The 20,864-nt window shown below is 34.5% G+C and overlaps 1 protein-coding gene and 1 long non-coding RNA gene across 10 annotated transcripts in view; one reads left to right on the top strand and one right to left on the bottom strand.

The window, feature by feature from the left end:
* ADAMTS19 (ADAM metallopeptidase with thrombospondin type 1 motif 19) overlaps positions 1–20,864 on the bottom strand; it is a 220,139-nt gene that overhangs the window by 56,560 nt on the left and 142,715 nt on the right. For all 8 annotated transcript variants that reach the window (XM_051844182.3, XM_051844184.3, XM_089335839.1 and 5 more), the window contains 5 exons: positions 17,171–17,272; positions 11,311–11,441; positions 9,819–9,991; positions 4,618–4,745; positions 813–933 (listed from right to left, as the gene is read on the bottom strand). In XM_051844182.3, coding sequence (XP_051700142.2) covers positions 813–933; positions 4,618–4,745; positions 9,819–9,991; positions 11,311–11,441; positions 17,171–17,272 — 655 coding nt within the window. The remainder of the gene's footprint in view (positions 1–812; positions 934–4,617; positions 4,746–9,818; positions 9,992–11,310; positions 11,442–17,170; positions 17,273–20,864) is intronic.
* The window catches only part of LOC149126045 (uncharacterized), a 295,022-nt gene that overhangs the window by 190,749 nt on the left and 83,409 nt on the right, over positions 1–20,864 (top strand). The gene's annotated exons all lie outside the window — the stretch shown is intronic.

The following is a 20,864-nucleotide window of genomic DNA, read 5'->3' as shown; positions in this document are numbered from 1 at the left end:
GAATTTAAACCAGGAAAATATTGAAGTATGTAATGTAAACCTATTCATGATGATGAAAAGAGTCATAATTTATGATACCACAGATAGGAAACAGAGTAATATAAACACAGGATATGTTTGCTTCTTCACAGTAAGGTTGAGAATCTGCTCATAACACATATCCTGCATATAAATTATATGCATTGTCTCAATATAGAAAAGATTACTTTTTGTTGTGGATCACATTGTCATTTCATATTTATATCCTCTAATTGTTACTAACTACTTATGAGGAAACAAAGGTAGAGAGAATGATTGCTGCCATTAATACCATTAGAACACTACATCTTCTGCCTCCAGTTACAATATTATATACCTTCTGTTTCCAAAATTTAATCCTTTTCAAATTAAGTAAAAACATTGAGAAACAAATAAAGAATATGGAAAGCTGAAAACTCAAAGACTAATATTCTCAATGGTTACTTCAGGATGTTACATACCACTAGTTTCTGTTAGACATCATCCTTTGTATTGGATAATAAGGTCTGTAGAAATTGTATAACATTAGCCAATGCAAATTAGATTATTCCCTTGTTGTTCTAACTTATTAAATACATAACAGATGACTTCATGTTTTCATTATTGGGAAATGGGCTTGTTAGGATTTCTGGCTCATATCATATATATTGTATGTCATCACAAAAAAATAACATTCAATATCCATTGCAAATGTCTATCATAGAATCAGTATTATGATTTCTAAGTCAAGTTCAATGCACCTTCTGTCCCCAAAGACTGTAGGAATGATTAATTTTTTAAAAAATTAAAATTACCTGCTCCTCTGGTATGATTAAAATCCCCTTTAATAATTTTGCATGATTTTCCATTGCCATTGCATACACCACAATGATCTTCCCTTGCAAGAGATCCTAATAAACCATCACAGCCAACTCTCTGTACAAAGAGAATAACAATGCATCATTAAATTGATTATTTTTAAATATTAACTTAGGACAGTCTCTACAAAGCAGACATTTCATAGACAAAAAAGAAAATATCACATTCTCTGGTACAAACTAATATAGCAAGCTTATGTAAAATAATAAAATCTGTAACAAGATGAACCAATGTGACAGTGATGACAGTATTGTTCTTATACTATTGTGATATATTTTAAAGTATTTTGGAAAAAAGTATTAAATGAAAAAATGCAATTTACATAAATCCCAAAGGAAATCACATTTCTCTTGTGAGTGTTTATATATATATATGTATATATATATAAAACAATATTAATCTAACCCAGTCCTCTCAACATAGCACAGATGCACTTCAATGTGGATGGCTTCATTTGTAATGCAGTTGTAAAGCAAATCCCAATATTAAATATTAATTTCTGGGAACTAAATATAAAAATTTGTTTTCAATTCAGTTCATGAATAAACTTGTATCTCCTTTAGCATCAAGCCAATGAAAAAGGAGCCCCTCACATTCCATGGTTACTATGAAGAAACAGGAACAGATGGAAAATCAATTTTAATATGCAGCTAAGAGAATTCTGTTAACAGGACTCTTTTAGGATCAAGTCAAGTCAATTGACTCTTACAGGAAATAATGGTTGCCTCTTATCGATATTCAAAAAATAAGATCCTATTTTTGAAAGTTGTACATCCTCAAAAGGGAGAATTCAGTAAGCAGATGCTGTCAGAAACCAATGTTTGGATTGCACAATTCCCCTTCATCAAGAAGGATTTGGCAGAGAGTTTGAAAATCCATTTATAGAAAGTTCTAATGATGTTAGAGAAAGTTTACAAGTACTAAAACAGGAAAGCAAGGTCTTTGTGACTGGCATCAGTGATGTTGGGGTGGAGGATGCAAGTGGATTATAAAATCCAGCTGCAGGATGAGATACCTGCAGACAACAAAAGTCACACGAAATGTGCTGAAAACAGCATCCCTTCCCCATTTTGGTCCTGTGGTTCTGGTTGTAAAGAAGTACAAAGCAGTGTGTTGGTGGAGAGCTCCTATCATCAGGTCAAAGCATACCCCAGGGAAAAATGAGACCGTCCTGGATGAAAGAAGGAGTCACCAGAGATGTGAAAGGGACACTAAGCAGGAGCCATGGAAAAGCCTGAGATTCCTGTGTTAAGGGGAGGAATAAAAGTTGAACCTTTTCAACTTCATGAACAAATGAAGAAAAAAATGAAAATAGAGCTCAGGTGGCTTCAAAATGATGAAAGCACCTACATTCCTAGTATCCAGTTTGTCTCTGAGCATACAAAAAGAGAAGAATAAATGGTAGTTTAATGCTTGAATAGATTGGTGCTTAATAGTTTTTTTCAATTTTTTGCTAACCCTAAAACTAGGTCTATAAGCCTAATGTAACAGTCAGGATAGACATAGATACTACAGTTCAATAACTACATATTTTTAAAATAAAGCTTAGATATTTTATAATCTATAATTCGTAGCTTCATGTGTCCACACTCATCAGCAGATGATCACATAAACTAGAAAGCTGAAGTGACAAGTTCATCTTACTGCTTCTAGGTACGCTGGCAAACCAATAATGGGAGAGTCACAGCAAAGTATATGATCAAGCCTGTCTCATCCTTATTAGTAACGGAAACTTCACAGAACGAAACTGAGTCACCAGCACAAAGCTGTTTTCCATGCCCTCTATTCACCAAGTTTAGAAGTCTACATTCAGCTTTAGTACTATATGTTCTGTGATAAAACAAAATACTCTAGTCAAACCTACATATTTAAAAAGGATCACAAAAAGAAATGAGGCATGTTTTTAATTATTTTGAAAGACTGAATGAAACATTTTTATTAAAAAGCCAGAAACAAAGTACTCTAATGCCATGAGAAGTCACAATCCATTTCAGATAATTCCTATTTAATTATCATCATCAGGTTCACAAAACATTGATACAGACTTTTGTTGTTGCTGTAATGTCCATGTCTAGCCAGGGATTCTGTAAAGGTCTGGCTTACACAATACTGTTAAGTGAAAAGCACAGCAAATGAGGCTATTATATTTGGCATATAAAGTTTGGAAAATAATTTTGTGCAACATAAAGAAATATAGAAATACATGATAAAATAAACTTAAAAGTTTTAATTGCACAACATACATTACTGAAAAAAATGTGTAGGTAAAGTATGTACAATGACTTTTAGCCATATATGAAAAGATACATGCCATATTCTATGAAAGAATAAAGGAAATTAATATGTAATCATAGGACTGTGTCTCATGCCAATGGTATTACATGATTCTATACTTTAAACATTATAGCACTCTGGCAAAATATGGAATCCTGGAGCTGGGAAAGCATTTTAGTTTCATGTTGTTCCCAGCTTCTATCAAGAAGTTTATATACCTCTATGGGATCATAGTTTGATCACTCTGTAGTTTGTAATTTTTTAAAATTTTAAGTGTGTGTTTATATGTGTGTGTTCATGGGGGGAGATAAACCTTTCATCAAATTCTCAAAGGTGTGTAGAGCACACAGCTTTCGATCATTGGCCCAGGAACTTCATTTCACAGGTTAGTTAATGCTTACATACATATCATTCATGTGTTGCCCAAGAACACAGGCTAGTTAATGGCTGCAACAGATTCAGTGCTGTCCTATTCAGCTACCTCTTTCATTGCTAAAGGATTTATTTCTCTCCAACTCCTGGATAGTTTATTAGAAACAGCCTAGTCTAATAACAACAACTACTTTCCTAAAGTCATATCCCATTCCTGGGGCAGCTTGCATCTCAATACTAGTAGATGCTGGATATAAAAGGCCTATTTTTCTCTTCCAAAATTATGACAACCCTGAAACGCCAATCACAGCTTAAAGAGTTCCCCGGAAGCCCAACTAGGGTCTTGTGACAGCACTGTAGCCCAGTTTCTCCCTCTACGCAATCCCAGTTCCTTCCCTTCCCCCACATACATGCTGATCATGAAAACATTTAGCATTCAAATTTCTGCTTCGTACTCTTCCAGGGGAAGCCAACCTGAGACAGTGGCAGAATTATGACTAGCAACTTCCAAGTTCTAGCTTTTTATTTTTCCACTATGGCCTTCATAGTCACTTTGATAGAAATTCTATATTTTTCTAAAAATAGATGAAGAAGGTCATATTAATGCATGTAAATGAAAGTTATTTGTAAAAAAGGGGGGAGAAAGTAAATAAAACATTTGTTACAAGAAAGTTGAATATACATTTAAATATCAACTGATGCCAAGTATGTTTATAATACTTGAATATGAGTAATAATATTGACTTTATAGCATTTGCCTCATGGCTTAGTCTTGGACAAAAGCCATAGGAGAACTGGTGTGCTAGAAGTTTAGTCTGGAATGTTTTGACATAAAATATTCAAAACGTTCCAATTTTAAACCTGTAACATACACATTGGACAATCAAACTCTGAGGTTTTTTTCAACTACTAATAGATTTTATAGATTACCTAGTTCAAATCCCTCAGCATATAGACCAAAAAATGGAGAATCAAATCAGGACTCTTCCCCGACCTTTTGGACTCTTAGTTTAAAGCGTTCTACAATACTGTGAAACTGCTCAAAGTTCCCACTGTCCCCCTTGACGTGTGAGTACTCTCTCTGGAATGTCTCACCTGGCATCTGCCATTTGCACAGATATCCAGTCCCTGATATCCACAAGAAGTGCCATCCATCACTTTTTCTGACAGGAGTATAGGCTGTTCTTTTCCCACAGGAGAGCAAAACAAGGCACATGGTTTTTCTACATGCAGAACAGATTAAAAAAAAAAGAGAGACAGAGATGAGAAAAAGTCACCCTATCAGTATTTTTATACTAAGATTTATTTTTCAAAATGGTTACTGAACAAAAAAATAATTCACTGCTAACGGGGTAATATAATATTTGGATTGGTTAACACTAGAGGGTTATTTTAAGTAGAAAATGAGATGCCTGGGGAAAAACAGGTACCCAATGTATATCAGTCTCCTTTTTAAGAAACATGGTTACAGTTATTTTCAAAATGTCCCATTTATCACTTTCTGGTATAAAACCTCTACCACACACAAACCAATCATTGTACCTGAAAAATATTTTACCTATTCCTATTTTTATTTATTCTTTTTGGAATGCTTGTCTCTTTATCTTAAGTACAGTACCAGAACTGTACTTACTTATGAGTCCCAGTTAATATTTACTTTGTCTATAAAGGCTTCCTTGATGTCTCGGAAATTTTTAATCCTATGTATTTAGCATTTTCTAGCTGCAAAATTACCAAAAGGAGAAGAGGGATACTCTGACGTGAGAAAGTCTGCTAAGATTTGTCCCTTACTGGTATGATTAAAAATGCAATACATTCCCATGAAAACACCCATCATTTTGCACATCTGTTGATATACTGGCCTTTGCTGCTTATTCAAAGAGGATGGCAATAAGTAATATAGGTAGACTGAGAACAACTATTTCGGGTGAATAATTCTTGAAAGGTTGGTAGTCTTCTTCAATGCCTTAGTGAGCAATAAGGTAGGGCGGTTGGAGTTAAAGCATTTGCCTCGCAGGTCAAAGAGCGGCAAAATATTTTCAAAGTGTTGTTTCTATTTCTAAGCATCATACAGAGGAGCTGTAATATTTGGTAACACCAGTAGTACGATTATCCAAATCTGAGCAATTTCCATGCTACATTACTACTCTATTGGCTTGACACCAGTCAGGTCCTTTGCTGTTTATTAAGCTTGTATAAATAGAATGGAAAATAGTTTACAGTCTCTGACACTGATCTTCCCTTATGTCTTCAGTAAAGTTCCACGTATGCTGATGGGATTCTATAAATACCAAATAACAGCCAGAGGCATGCAACAGGGTATCACTTTGCAAAGAGAAGACAGACAGTTAAATGAGCCTTCAGAATTGAACATTTCAAACAGTTTTCACATGTGGCTTCTGAATACAGCTCTGAACAATTTTTGGGAGTTGGAACATGGCCTTTAACATGCATGGTTTTGAAATTTTCCTTTAAGATGCCATTATAAGCTGCAATAAAGCATTTCAGTGTGCTCTCACACCTCAAAGTAGGTTATGTTTATTCAATGACTGCTTACTATGTCATATCTTTGGACTTAAAAACGCCTGCTATAATTGTAACATTCTAAAAGTGGTATATATACTTTTCTTTCTGGAATTTTCAATGAAGAGAGGAGCAAACAATATATATGAAAAACACTGAAAGGAGTTAGTCACCTAAAAAGTTCCATTCACATTCCCAGCAAGAATTCAAATGAAAATCTTTGTATTCTTCCTTTCGTAACATATTGTCAATACCTTCTGCTTAGTTGAACTTTACAGATGACATAAATATTTGATGCCAATCTTCCTTCCTAGAGTATACCCTCAAGGCTTTGACACTGCAGTGATCCATGTAACATGCCAGTACTTGGCAGGTAGGCTCTGAATTGATTTAAAAGATCAGCCCTTTCCAAGATACACATTAGACATGGATTTTAGCCAAATTTCAGCATATCTAGGGTATATAAAATACCTGACTGTTAAAGCCATGCACATTTTTCTCTAAAAATAAATGTTCACTACTGCATTGATCCCCTACATTTAATTCCCCTACCCATGCATCCACGTATTAGTTAAGAACAACAGATAGAGCAACTTAGAATCTAAGGTTTCATACATTACTAAGACCCTAGACTTTAAAAATAACTCTATATATTTAAGGAATAAGCATTTAGCCTAGTGGATAAGATGCCAATTAAGAGAACCACTTGATCTTATACTGGAATTCTTGGGTTCAATGCCCATTTCAGACTGCTAACTCCAGCTTCCTGCTGATGCAGACCCAAGGAGGCACCAGCGGTGACTCCGGTTATTGGCTTCCTGCCACCCACATGTAAGACCTGGATTATGTTCCTGGTTCTCAGTTTCTACCTGGTGCAGTCACAGCTGTTGCAGACATTTGAAAGTGAACCATGGGGTGGGAGCTGTCTCCAAGTTACAAATAAATTAAGAATGTATATTTAAGGTTTCTTCCACAGAGCTCTGACACAAGAAGGCTAATTGTTGTTGTGTATTTCATTCATCATAGAGACTGATGGATTCGACAGACACATGTTGCAAAATATCAAAATTACTAAGCTGCTGATTACATAAAAAGCTACTTGGGATAATTCTAATGATAAACATCACTGTATAAGCATTAGAAGCTTATTCCAACAGCTTCAGTGTTTTAAATTGACACATATCTAACTCTGAGTTTTCTCTGATCTGCAGGAAATTTGGTTTCTGTCTCTTATTTTGCTATGAATAAATTATTTTAACATTATTAAATCTCACAGCCAATGAAAAGTAGATATCATATTTACCCTTAAAAACCAGAGGTATTAGAGGTGAACAGTCACATTGGATGTTTTTATAACAAAAATATTGATTATATATTGAAATGTTTGAAATAAATATCCATTAAAAAGTTAATATTTACCCGATGGCACACAAGGAACAGATACTAGTGGGAATACACTAAATGTGCTATTTCAGAGTTCTTGTGGGAAACTTGCAAGGAGAGCGTAACTAATCTGGATGATCAGGGAGATTGTTTTTCCTAGAAGAACTGACAAAAATTGAGTCCAAAAATATCATTTGACGCTTTCAAGGTAAATAGATTGGGAAAGAGATGAGAAACTTGAGGAAGAAAAGTTATTGTGTTAAGAAGCCAGCTGGCACAAGGGCCCCAAAATAAAGGGGCATGCTATTAAAGAGGGCAGACCACAAAAATGTCCTTACAGACCAGGTAATAAAGTGTGTGCCACTGAAAAGTTAGTGTTCCCTTTGTGATATAGGAGGCATGAGAAGGATCCAATGGATATTGATATGAAAGATCATGATCATGAGTGTCAGACCACTTAAACTCACCCTGTCTAAGTAGAAATATCAGGCACACAATTGTACATACAAGTTTGGCGTTTAAAGGAAAAATGTGGCTTAAGACATAATTAATGAATTGCATATTTAAAGCCTTGAGAATAGATGAGGAAGAAGAAGAAAATGTAGGGTGAAAACAGTAGCATCTCGAATAGATAGAAGGAGAATAAGTCAGAGACACGGTAGGAAAGCCACGTTGGTGTTGTGTTATGGAATCCAAGGAATATGAGTATTTGAAGAACTGAAGGAGGGTTACCTTTATGAATGTTTTTGAAAGTCAAGTAAGAAGAAGATGGGAAAGTATTCCTTAAATTTAGTGAGACTCTTTAGTAACATTACAGAGATTTGTCAAGGCAAAATCCAGATTGAAGTAGGGAAACACCAGGGTTGGGATATAGGCAGCCCACTGAGAAGAATGGCTGTGGGGGAGAAAGGTGTTAAGTCCAGCAGCTCAACTTGGCTTTGAGCTTGAGAGAAGCCTGGTGATTTTTAATGGGAGAGGCCTAAATATATTAAAAACACTGAATGTGAATAGTCCAGTTTAAAGCAGATTATATATCCAATAGAAAGTAAGGGTGATCAGTAAGACACTTGAAAGGGAAAGCAGGGGCTGACTTCCAGGACAGAGTAGGGGGACTGGACTTGGAAGAATTAAGGTTCTGCTGGACAGTGGAAAACAGATGGGAGGTCTGCAGATGTAGTTAGGCTTACATGTTTGAGAGCAGGAAGACAAGGAATAATCACCTAATGGCTTCCATTCACCTCTTCCCCTCTATTTACTGGAATAATCTGCCCTACTGTGTGTTTCCACTACCGCTTGCATCCACTGAGAGATGAGTGCACTGACATTGGGAAGCAATAGTGTTTAGATTCCTATCAAGAGTGTTATTAGAATGATGAAAAGCACAGTCCAACTTGACTAAGGGGAAAAATGAAAGACTCGCAACATAAGACTCACAACACAATGGCCAATGAATTCCAAGACTCCATCACCACTTTTCAGTAACAAACTCACAGCCTACTCACCAAAGGCAAGCATTATCATTCTTAACTAATAAGCAGCATAAAATTTTCTTAAAATTCTCATAAAATAATTACATACCATAGCAAGTTATAAAAGTGGAACAAAGAAGTCCCACACATCTTTTACTTAGTTTCTCCCAACTGGTACGCCTCAGTAACTATAATACAGTAGGAAAATGGTATTGGTATGTGTGTTCAATGCCATTTTGTCATATTTTGGATTTGTGCCATCACTGTCACAATTAAGATATTGAGCTATTTCATCAACACGAAGGTCCTGCCCATGCTACCCTCTACAGTAATACCCACCTTCCTTCCTTCTCACCACCTGAGAAGTATTATTTTGTTTTCCATCCCCATAATTTTATCATTTTGTGAATGTTATTTAAATACAATCACACAGCATGGGACTTCTGAGATTGGTGTTTTCATACAAACTAATGCTCTAAGCTCCCTGAAGTTGTTACATACATCAGGGATTTCCTCCTTTTTCACTCGCGAATAGTATTTTATCATCCAGGAATACGATTTCTATATTGTATGATAAGTGTCTGTTTAGTTATTTAAAAAGCTCTCCAACTATTCTTCAAAGCAGCTGGACTGCTTCATCCTTCCACCAACAATGTATGATTGATCTAGTTTTTCCTCATGTTCACCAGTGTCTGGTGTTTTCCCTGTTTCTAGTTGTTTTAAGAGATATTCAAAAGATCTTACTATATTTTCTAAAATACTTTTGTTAGTTGTGTGGTTGTTATATGTCAACAAAGGTAGAAAAAATTTTAAAAAATTAAACTCTAGAAGACAACCTGAAATACAACATAACTATTGTAAAGCACTTTGGAAACCCAGAAGTCTACTTAATTAAAATGGTGGGGAGCTGGCCGGTCATACCTTCATCCAGGACAGCTTGCCACTGAAGTACATGCTTTGAGTACGAAGTTCTAACACTATAGGCCTGACATTGCCACTCTCTGAATCCAGGCAGACCTGCAGGACAAGGTGGATTCTCACATACTCTGTATTGTTTTCTGGGACCATTACAATCCCTTGCTTCAGAACCTAGCCTAGAAAAGATAGTGCAAATAACCAATTTTATCTTTGTTTTGGACATTAATTACCCATTTTTTAATTACCCATTTTTAAAAAATTAGAAACAATCATATTATTAATAATCCTCTAAATCTAGTTTTAGAAACTTGGACGCATTAAGTGATTGGTAATAATATAATATTTTTAAAACCTTGATCAATTTACCTTCCAAAATAAAAGAGGAAAAAAGTCAACTTTCCATGAAAATGATCTAGAGGATTAAAGGGCAGAGACTGGGGGCAAAATAGGAACCCTTGTCGTTGCTATGAAGAAGTTTCTTTCTGAGATTTACTAAGGAGATGTGGTCACAGGTTTTCATTACAAATCATTAAAAACTGCTTGTGACAGAAATGTGCCTCTGAGCTTAGCACTAAGCGTTGAAGCAGACAAGCTACGGTGACTTTTTCCCTCTTCCCTGGGATGATGTCTAGGAGTGGCGTGGTTGGACATGCTGATCTTTTAAGAAGCCCTGTCTGTAATGTGCTTTACATTAGCCTGGGCCTTTATCACCTTTTCTTCCTCCTCTTCCTTCCTTTTCTGAAGTCCTATCATTTTCCTGCCCCTCTCTGTTGTGTTAAATGGTAAGTTACTCTTTTAAATATGAGATTTCAGACAGCTTGTAGAAAAATATAATTGACAGATAAGTTTGTTTCATGTAGAAACATCTGAAAACTATGCACAACATTTTCATCACTGCATTTTCCATGAGCTTCTGAGGACTCTCTCTGCTTATTTAACTTCACCATTTATTTGACTCAGTTAAGAAATCTTTGATAGCGCTCATTATTTACATTTGGAAGGGTTGCTGTTTCTGTTCTTTTTTTTTTTTTACCAAAACATCACATAAGTTTCAGATGTATCAGCAATGTTAAAATTGGCAATTTTAATCTTTCTACACCAAGTATACTTAGCCATTAAGCATTTTTTTAAAGTTATCCCCTCCAATAAACTGAGGGAACTTTTCTTTTTCCACCACAGTATATCAAAGTTTCCCAATAGATCATTTTTTGGAGGGCTTTCAATTGATGAGTAACTGCCTTTGAAATATATTTCAGAATTTCTTTTCCCAAATGAAAACTAATCTGGACAAATTATATATTGCATACGTTTCCCTACCGATGCTTAATGGGGAGCTTTCACATAAAATACATAAATCAAGGGACTTTTCTGTTTTTAAGAGTGGAGTAGAGCTTGAGGGGTTTTCTTTGTTTTCCAACACATTTTATGAGCAAAACCTGTGCATCTCAACATGGAAGAAACAATGCCCTCCCCAATCCAGGAACTCTGATTTTACCCAGGACATTCGCGCTCTCGACTGCTGATCCCAGAACTGCAGGTTCGGCTGCAGGGACTCCACATGCTCCACTCTCCGGCCAGGTGTTCAGATGCTGAGGTCCTGCTGGTACATTCTCCAGCCTTACACCACTATTCCAAAAGTTATGTCTTAGGTGAACAAATCAGGGCACAACTGAAAATCATCCACTGGCCTATACACTCACTGCAATTATTGCAATCTAATTGGGTCTACTAGAGCCCCAAACATCAAAAAAGACTGAAAGTAAGTTGACATTTGCTTTTTGTCATTAGTGTCATCATCCCATTATCACAGTTCTCGCATCAGCTCCAGCAGCCTTGACGTGAAAGCAGTGCAGAAAAGTTAACTATAGTCCTGAGAATTCAACACAACGATGGAGATAAGGTGAAGGTGATGGACATAAAATCTGAGGTTGCACAGCCAGGAAAGAAAAACTAACCCATTGCAAGGAACAGAAAACAATTTAAAAGGGATTAAAAAAAAAAAGAATAAAGAGGATGATGCATACAAATATAAGAAATAAATAAATGTTTAGTAACTAATTCAAAACAAATATTTCAGCAAATTTAGCAACTTTGATTTGAAGTGTCCATGATTTACCCTTTGTAATTTAAAATAAGAGATTTAATTTTTAGCACTTTCTTTTATGCTTTTTTTTATCTGAGCCTCTGTCAACATCAAACATTAATATTATAGCAAGAATTCTTTTGAAAATTAAGTTTATGTGAAGGACAGGCAGACTGAATTTGTGCGCCGGCCATAGCAGCCATTTGGGGGGTGAACCAACAGAAAAAGGAAGACCTTTCTCGCTGTCTCTCTCTCTTTCTCACTGTCTAACTCTGCCTGAGGAAAGGAAAGGAAAGGAGAAGTGGAAGGGGAAGGGGAAGGGGCAGGGAAGGGAGAGCAGATGGATGATGGTCACATCCCAAAGGCTTAAAGCTCAGATGATCATGTTGAGAATGATAAGTAAAGGTTCAGAGCATTTAGATTAGTGATTGTACAGTCAGGGAATTCAGCTGATTCTTCTATCCCTAAATGACTTTCTGCACTTCGAGACAATGTGGGCTTATGCAAGGTTTTGAGGCAATTACAGAAATGCTCCTGATGCTAAACCTATTCAATTCTAAAATGTGAATGATAGTCATGTTTACTGAATAGACTTTTTGCGTGAATGACAATCACATTTACTGAATAGATTTTTTGCAAGGTCTTGAATGGAGCACTAAACATAAAGCACAGCCTACACTAGAAGTTAATAACAACACATTATTATACAAAGTTATTCAAAAAGTTCATGGAAAATGGAATTAAATGATATTTATTTTATCATAAAAATCTTTACATCCATGCATAGCTTTTTTCAGAGTATATGTTTCCATGAACTTTGAAGTATCATATATATAGTTACATTAATATTATTAAGTTTTTAGAAATCTAACCAAATTATGTTCATTCTTTTTATTGATCTCCTTACTTAAAGAATTTGTTTTTATTAGTGTTTTTAGAAAGGAAAACTTAGATTATGCTATATAGTTTTATTTTAACCCAGTTAACACTTTCATACAATAAAACCTGAATCCCTATAGATGATTTCTGATAATGTCAAAATTTAAATTTGACTTCCTTTAGATTTTAAAAGTTTTAAATCTAAGCTTGAGAAGAGATAAACTTCCACGACTCAAAGCACATCCATATGCTTAGATTCCCATTAAATGAGTTCAAGTATTGTAATGAGATGCAGTCTGACACTGGGAAAGGGAGAGAAAACAGACCATGTGAAAACTTTTATATTATCTGCTGGTTTTAAGGACTTAACACTGCTATGCCATTTGTGGGAAACAAGAAATCAAATGTGAAAGCTGTCAGACTTGAATTGGTCACAGTATTTTGGACTACGTGAGGTTATTTACTTTTCCCATATTGCATATCTTAGCTCCTTGCCTGCTAAGCAGCAAGCTGGCATTGAAAGGCTAGACTGGAGTTCATACCGGACTAAAATACTGTGAGAAGGACTGACATCTAACTGCAAGTAATTTAAACTAGATCACATCTGGTAGATGAAGAGGAATGCAAACAACTATGCAAGCTAATCTGCATACACCAATCAATGAAATTTGGAGAAAGCAGAGCATGATGTTTAAGTCCGTCAAACTAGGGGGACTCAGCTTTTATGTTTTCTGGATGGTGCTGTGTTTCAGTGTTGAGGAAAGTGAGAAATGTTTTCCCTTAGTTGTCATACACCATATTCAGTTGACTCACATATACAATGATGCTTTCTATCATTTCCATATTTTCCAACACCATGTTTTGTTTTCTAGAACATTAGTATTTTGGGGGGCCTCAAAACATATTTCACATGGTCTGAAAAACTCAAAACGTATATACTTACTCAGTCTGATTTATGGGAAAGCTAAAGAATTAAATAATATATACTGTTTCTGGGATGGTGCATTACCAAACACACATATACACACACACACACACACACACACACACAGAGAAGTCCATGAAGATGCCAAAGGGAACTGATTATGCTCTAAGCAGATCTTCCACATATGCTATGGAGAAGAGAAGAAGATTAAGGAAAGCAAAAAATCTCTACATTTTGTGACTTAGGATGTTACATTCTTCATTACTTCTAGTAATAAATGATAATGATAATGTATGGAATCTCAACTGAGGAAAGTCCATAATTAAAATGTTCAAGAAAAATTCAAAACTCTGACAAAAATGAAATTCAACAATAAATTTACTTTGGTGCAAAAAATTGAAATCCATGCATAGTGTTTTCATAATGTGCTTTTTTATGAACTTTTTGAAGACTTTCATATATATAATTTATAACTTTTCACACCAAAATAAACTTAACTTTTGTTTCCATTTGGACCAATTTTTTGAAATGTCCTTATATTATTTCAGAACAGTCTACTACATTGTTCTTTAACGTCTGTTTCTCCTCTCCCCATCCATAGAAAATACAAATACTGAAAAGAAAAAAAATCATACATTGATTGTTTTTACTAAATCATTTATCAAGCCATTAATTGCTGTTAAATGTGCATTCGTATTTGTATTATAAATTTTAAAGTGATAAAAAAAGGAGAAAGTATCAAGAAAGAGAGGAAAAAGCAGGTTTATTTTAATTTGGAAAATGCTGTCTGTAACTAATATATAAATCTTTAACTTCAAAATAATTTAATTCTATAGGCACATTCTCAGACTTAAATATATACTCTTACATAAACTAGATTTATACAGCTCGATTGGCAGCACCAGAGTGTTACGAATTACAAAACCCCCAGCTTTGTTCGTTGGTATGCAATGGACAGAGCCAGTAGTGTTTAATGCAAGGCTGCAAGAATTTCAGATATGTTCGCACTACCGCACAACAGCAGTGTGGGATGTTATTTCCTTGATGGCAGCTACAACAGCTGGAACAGAAGCTCACGTGGCCTGGGGAACTGAGAACTCATTAGTTATTTCAATGCACAACACATTACAGAGCCTCTAAAAGAAAATCATTAATACAGTTATAGAGAAATAAAGCGTTTGACTTTGGATGAGTAATAACAGTTGATTGCTGAAAGAATAAGTTTATTTTAGAAATCTCAAAAATGCAAATTAATGTCATAAATATGAAAAGAAAAACTCATAACTGAAAAATATTTAGGGTACCACATTATAAAGATGGAGAGATTGCTATTGAACTAAGATAAATGGGTGTTGTGAATTTGAAGGACTTTGAGCTTAATGTTTGGTTATCACTGTATATCATGAAAATAATTGCTTAAGTGCACTTTTATGAGTCAAACAATGAATTATTCAGCATAATTTCATGAAATTTTCCTTATATTCACAAGCTGTTTTAGTGTTATGTGTATGTATTTTTAAATTAAATTGAAAAATATTTGACATATCTATAAACAACTAATATTTTGCACAAACTCCCTCTAAGGAATAATCTTCTTATTGATGGGATCCAGTTATCACATACACCTAGACTTTTTAGATAGTTTGGGGACCAACACTGTGGTGTAGTAGATTAAGCCTCCACCTGTGGTGCCAGCATCCCACGTGGATGCCAATTTGAGTCCTGGCTGCTCTCTTTCTGATCCAGCTCTCTGAGAGCCTGAGAAAGAAGTGGAAGATGGCCGGAGTGCCTGGGTTACTGCATCCATATAGGAGACCTGAGAAGAAGCTCCTGGCTCCTGGCTTTGGATTACTCAACTCCAGCCATTGAGGCCATCTGGGGAGTGAACCAGCAGAAAGAAGAGCTCTGTCTCTCCCTCTGTCTGTTAACTCTCCCTCTCAAATAAATAAATAAATCTTTTTTTTTAAATAAAAAATATAGTTTGGATTTAAATAATTACTACATTTCTTTTTTCAATGAGAGAAATCATAAAAATAATAAATGACTTCATGCTATTTTCACTTAATCCAAAAATGTCTGGAAAGAAGTAATAATGACCCTTACCTCCTGTTGCTTTCCTCCCACCCATCCATTCCACCTCCCTCCCAAGAGATAACTACTAACTACAGCTTAGAGTTTGTACGTTCAAATCATTTTTTGTGAGTTTAAAAATATATACTATATGCATATGTTCACATCTGTATACAAACTATTTTTCTTACAATCAAATGGTATTATAAAGTGTCAATTTTTCTGACATGCCTAGTAATAATATCCAGGTCTTAGAGATCTCTTCATGTTAACACATAGCGTCTACCCTATTTTTTAAAAGCTACACTGAAATCATTCTCTTTATGAATATTTGTTTTTTCTCATTTCTTATCCCTGCAAACTGCATCCTTACATATTCATATGTGTTTGTGTGTGTATGTGTGTGTGCATATGTGTTTCTGTGTCTGTGTGTGTCTGAGAGAAAGAAGGAGAAAGAGAGAAAAGGGAGAGATTGTGTATATGCAACTTAGGGCACATATCTAAGTACAGGATTTCCTAGGATAATTTTTGAGAAGTAGTATTGCTGGATTTCCAGTGATTCTTCTAACGGGTGTGTTTTATAAGCACCACGTCAGATAGCTTGATTTCCTCCCCAATAGCTCACCTCAAGTAACATATAGATACTTTAGATGATGTATATTTTCAGATATAATAAACATTCATCATATTCCTCAAAGGTAATGTTTCTGGTCTTATAGTTAATGAATTGATAACTATTCTACCTTCCTTTCATAGTACACAAAATACAAAATGTTGTATATAAGCCACTGGCCTCTACACTTGATGAAATGAAGTGTAAATGTTTGTACACATGGGATCCACTTACTTCATATTCTTGAAAGAAAAATAAATTTTAAACAGCAATTATGTTGACCTGGCAATTATACTAATAAATTCCTATATCCTTCTGAAGCACATGAAACTATGTAGACAACCAAATATTTATTAAAATCCAAATGTCAATCAGAATATTTATTAATGCTTATATTGACAAGAAAAATGTATAGGTACTTAGTTGTTTCCTTAAGACAATATTTTATACCTGAAAGGTTTTAATCAGCCTTGAGAAATTTTACCATTTATGCTATTTTTATGTACTTTATTTATCTTTAACTTAAAACAATTTATTTTTTGTTAAAGTAATGCATATATCTTGATTCATCTATAGTCATAAGCAACAATAAAACACATTAGTATTAATAAAACAACCAGATTTGAAAAAATATAAAAGTTAAGTTAAAAAACATGAAATGCTAACATTTTGCTTATATTGAAATATTCCATCAGTGTTGATATGAATGCATAACTGGGAAGAGAAAATGCAATTTTCTCATTTCATTTAAGATTAATTAAATTTAGGCAACACAAATGACTTACCTTACCAGGGTCACAATCAGTTCCATCCATTGGTGGATCTAGTTTGGTTTTGCATTCTTTCTCACCTTCCACCTTGCACCACAAACCCGTGCAAATAACATGCTGAAAATAACAGTGCAATAACTAATGAGTGGAAGATGTCAATTGATAAGAATTAATTGTTAAGAATAAGCCAATCAATTTTAAGAAAGCTATTTCAATGTCAAACATGTAATGAAGAAAAATATGCTTAGATACTTTTAATATTAAAAGGATAATCAAGATAATACATGACCTAATGTATATGAAAGACACAGCAATGAAATCTCAGTGCTAAGGGTTCATTTATAGTGGTGAGAATATTGCAACTTTAGAATATTTGTTTAAGAAAATCAAATATTTGTCAGTTCCTTTAAATAAAATGCATATGGCTATGCAGGATTATTTAGACACAATAGAAAAATTACACCATTATATGAATTGGGATGGAAGAATAAGTGTGTTTGTGGTATCAATTCTTTGCCTCTTGCCCTAAATCCTATCTTCACTGATGCTGTACTTTCTGCTTCTGTGTCACAATCAGTACTTGGTTATCCCATCTTAGAGACTTCATCCTGAACACAACACAGAGATTCCTGGGGGATCATTATAAGTCATTTGTACCTCATTATGAACGAGTTTTAGACCTTTGAGACACAATAAACTTTTTCTAGAGGAAAATCTATGTGAATTAAAAAAAAAAAAATTCCAGGATAAAGCAGACGAAACATGGTAGTAATAAGACAATCTGAAAAAAAAAAAAAAAACAACAATCTGAAAGAATGCAAGTGGGAGGACTGTCAGAACTCTTAGCCGCATCTACAGTTGGGACCAACCAAGAGGTTGAAATAAGGGGAGGTTAACTGACAAATTCTCAGAAACTTTCTCTTTCTGTAAGATGGTTGGACATATTTAGACACATGCATATTGCTAACAAATTACACAGGAATGTGGAGTTTACCAGAGACATTTCAAAGTAACCAATGTATTTTAAGCTTTAGTGAGACTCAAGTGCAACCTGTAGATATCTACAGAGTGGAAGAGAACACTCAATAAAGGTAGAGCAAGAGAAACGTGAGAGACATAGTGGTGTACTGGGAGAAAGCGCATGTTGTCTGCCCTCCCAGCCCACTCCCAGCCAGCTAATGTTTGTTTAGCTTTTCATGGTTTAAGTTATCTGTGGCTAACCACAGTCTGAAAATTTTAAATGGAAACACCAGAAATAAGCCATTGATACCATTTAACATTTAAATAACTTTTATTACAATTGCTGTATTTTATTATTAGTTATCATTAACCTCTTATTTGTCTAGTCGACAAATTACACTCGATCATATAGGAAAAGACATGGTATACAGAGGGTTCATTACTCTCTGTGGTTTCAGATACTCACTGGTGTCTTGGAATATAACCCTTATGCATAACTGGGGTTGAAGGAGGTACTATAATGGAAGGGAATAGTGAGGTGTAAGTTTGAAATGAAAGAACCCAGCAGGACTAGAAACTGCTTATATGTAGGCAAATGAAGCTGCTTAGCAGTAAACCCATAGGTTGATCAAAAAATGCTATTTTAGGAGGGTTACTCAGGTGTTGATGTCCAAGACAGACTAAAAATCACAGTAAAATTAAAGTTAACTCATGATCCAAATCTTTTAAATACATGAAGAAGGGTATAGTTAATATTACCACTATAATGATGAATTTGTCAAAACTCCCCAAACAATTATTTTCCTCCTTTATATTTAAAGTTTAGATTTCTGAACTGTTTGTAAGCTCCTAAAATTTAATAGACCTCAGTGAGAGTGTAACATATTTCATGTGACATATATTTTTTCTGCTTTAACATATTCCACATGGATATATACCTTTATATTTAGGGTATTATTTACCTTAACTCATATGCACTTGTGCATTCTTAAAATTCACCTAGGAAATTATTTGAAAATATATATAAATATTGTTCTTCTGCAATATTTTAGATCCTTGAAAATAAGCAGAGGGGCCAAGTGCTCCTCTTGTGCATTTGTGGGCACATTTGAATTTGAAGTAACAGAACTCTAACTTGAGGATTTTCGTTTCTAAATGTACCTCCCTAAGACTCTTCTGACAAAGATGCTTTATAATCAGGGGGTCAAATGGCTAATTTTTCATGAAAGTAGACTTTTTTACCCTATTTAATAAAGCTTAGATGTGTTCTAACAGTAATTTTTTTAGTCAAGTTCCTAAGTTAACCAGTGCATAGTCAGCAACACAGCACATCTTCTACAGTAGTTTTTGAGTAATCCTTGCTTGGTGAACACTGCCGGTGGTCTGAATTCTGACCTTCTGCCGTTGTCTGCTCTTCAGAACAGCAGGTACTCTAATTGATTCCCACCGGAGGCACTGAGAGCATAAAAGCAAACTTGGCAGCTGTTCAAGATAAGCACAGTCACGTAGAATAAATCTCTCCTAGAGATCTCTTGGCTCCTTTCTGCTCCACAGATCTACAGCTCTATGGGAAGTAAATTACAGTCTCAGTCTTAAAAATAACTCAGATTCAGGAGTTCAAACCAAACTGTCAAAAGTTAAAGCAAGAAAATGTTGAAGAAATAGTGTGAATTGTTTTCACCTTGAAAGTAGGTTTCAAATGTGTGATATTATAGCTATGTAATACTAAGTTCTTTCTATGGGGGCAGGTGGGGTATTGAGTTAGAACAAAACATTGCCCATATGTTATACAGGCGACAGTTAAATATTTGTTTTTTTCTTCAACTTTATATGTGAATTAAGAAAACAAGTTTAAATTTAAAATGTTTTACAAGGAAATCCACAATAGAAATGTACCACTCATTTCTAGCAGACTAATACAAATAATGCAATATGCCCTTTTTATGATTCTATAATAAAAAGATATCCTTAAAAGTATATAACAGGAATCTAGATGTTTATCTCAAGTAGGCTTTTTAAATACTTACAAGAATGCTTACATGAATATACTATACATATAAGTGGAAGGTTATTTGTCTATGTAAGAATATCATATAAAATTTATCTCTGAGGAACCTATACTTATGTCTTTCTTTATGCCAAACAGTTCCATTAAGATGTTCTGAAATTTATATTAAAGTAAAACAATCTTAAGTGCACATACATGGAAGTAATAATTAACCCTGGGAAATGTAACTCCTTGCTGTTCTTTGTATTACTTTTCAAAATACAATTGCACTAACAATATTTTACTGCAAATGTAATTGTGATGGAATACTGTTTTTTAAATATTCTTTTCCAATCATAGAATACTTTGTTATTATTAAAAATGGGTATGAAGAGAGAAAGAATTAAAGAAAATAAAGATTCAAAAGAAAATCAGAAAATCTAAAACCTAGTTCTTAATAAATACTAATAAAACTGAAATATAGTTGAAATAGAAATATAAAGACACTGTAGATAACTTTGACAGTAAACTTGACAACTTATAAGAAATGGGAAATATTAGAAAATTACAACTAGCTAAAATGGACCCAAGAAGAAACAGAAGAGATTAATGATTCTATAGCCATGGAATAGATAAAACTGATTGCTAAAGATCTTTCAATAATATCCCTGGTCCAAAAACTAACAAATCTTGCAATGAACTTGAATTCTCTTCTCATGCAACTCCAGAGAATGGAAAAAGCAGATACACCTCTAAACACTT

This window comes from Oryctolagus cuniculus, chromosome 6 (assembly GCF_051225735.1).
Source record: "Oryctolagus cuniculus isolate XC-2025 breed Fujian yellow rabbit chromosome 6, ASM5122573v1, whole genome shotgun sequence".
In the NCBI taxonomy this organism is placed as follows: Eukaryota; Metazoa; Chordata; class Mammalia; order Lagomorpha; family Leporidae; genus Oryctolagus; species Oryctolagus cuniculus.
Note: the sequence above shows the minus strand (reverse complement) of the source record. Positions and strands in the feature narration are given on the sequence as shown.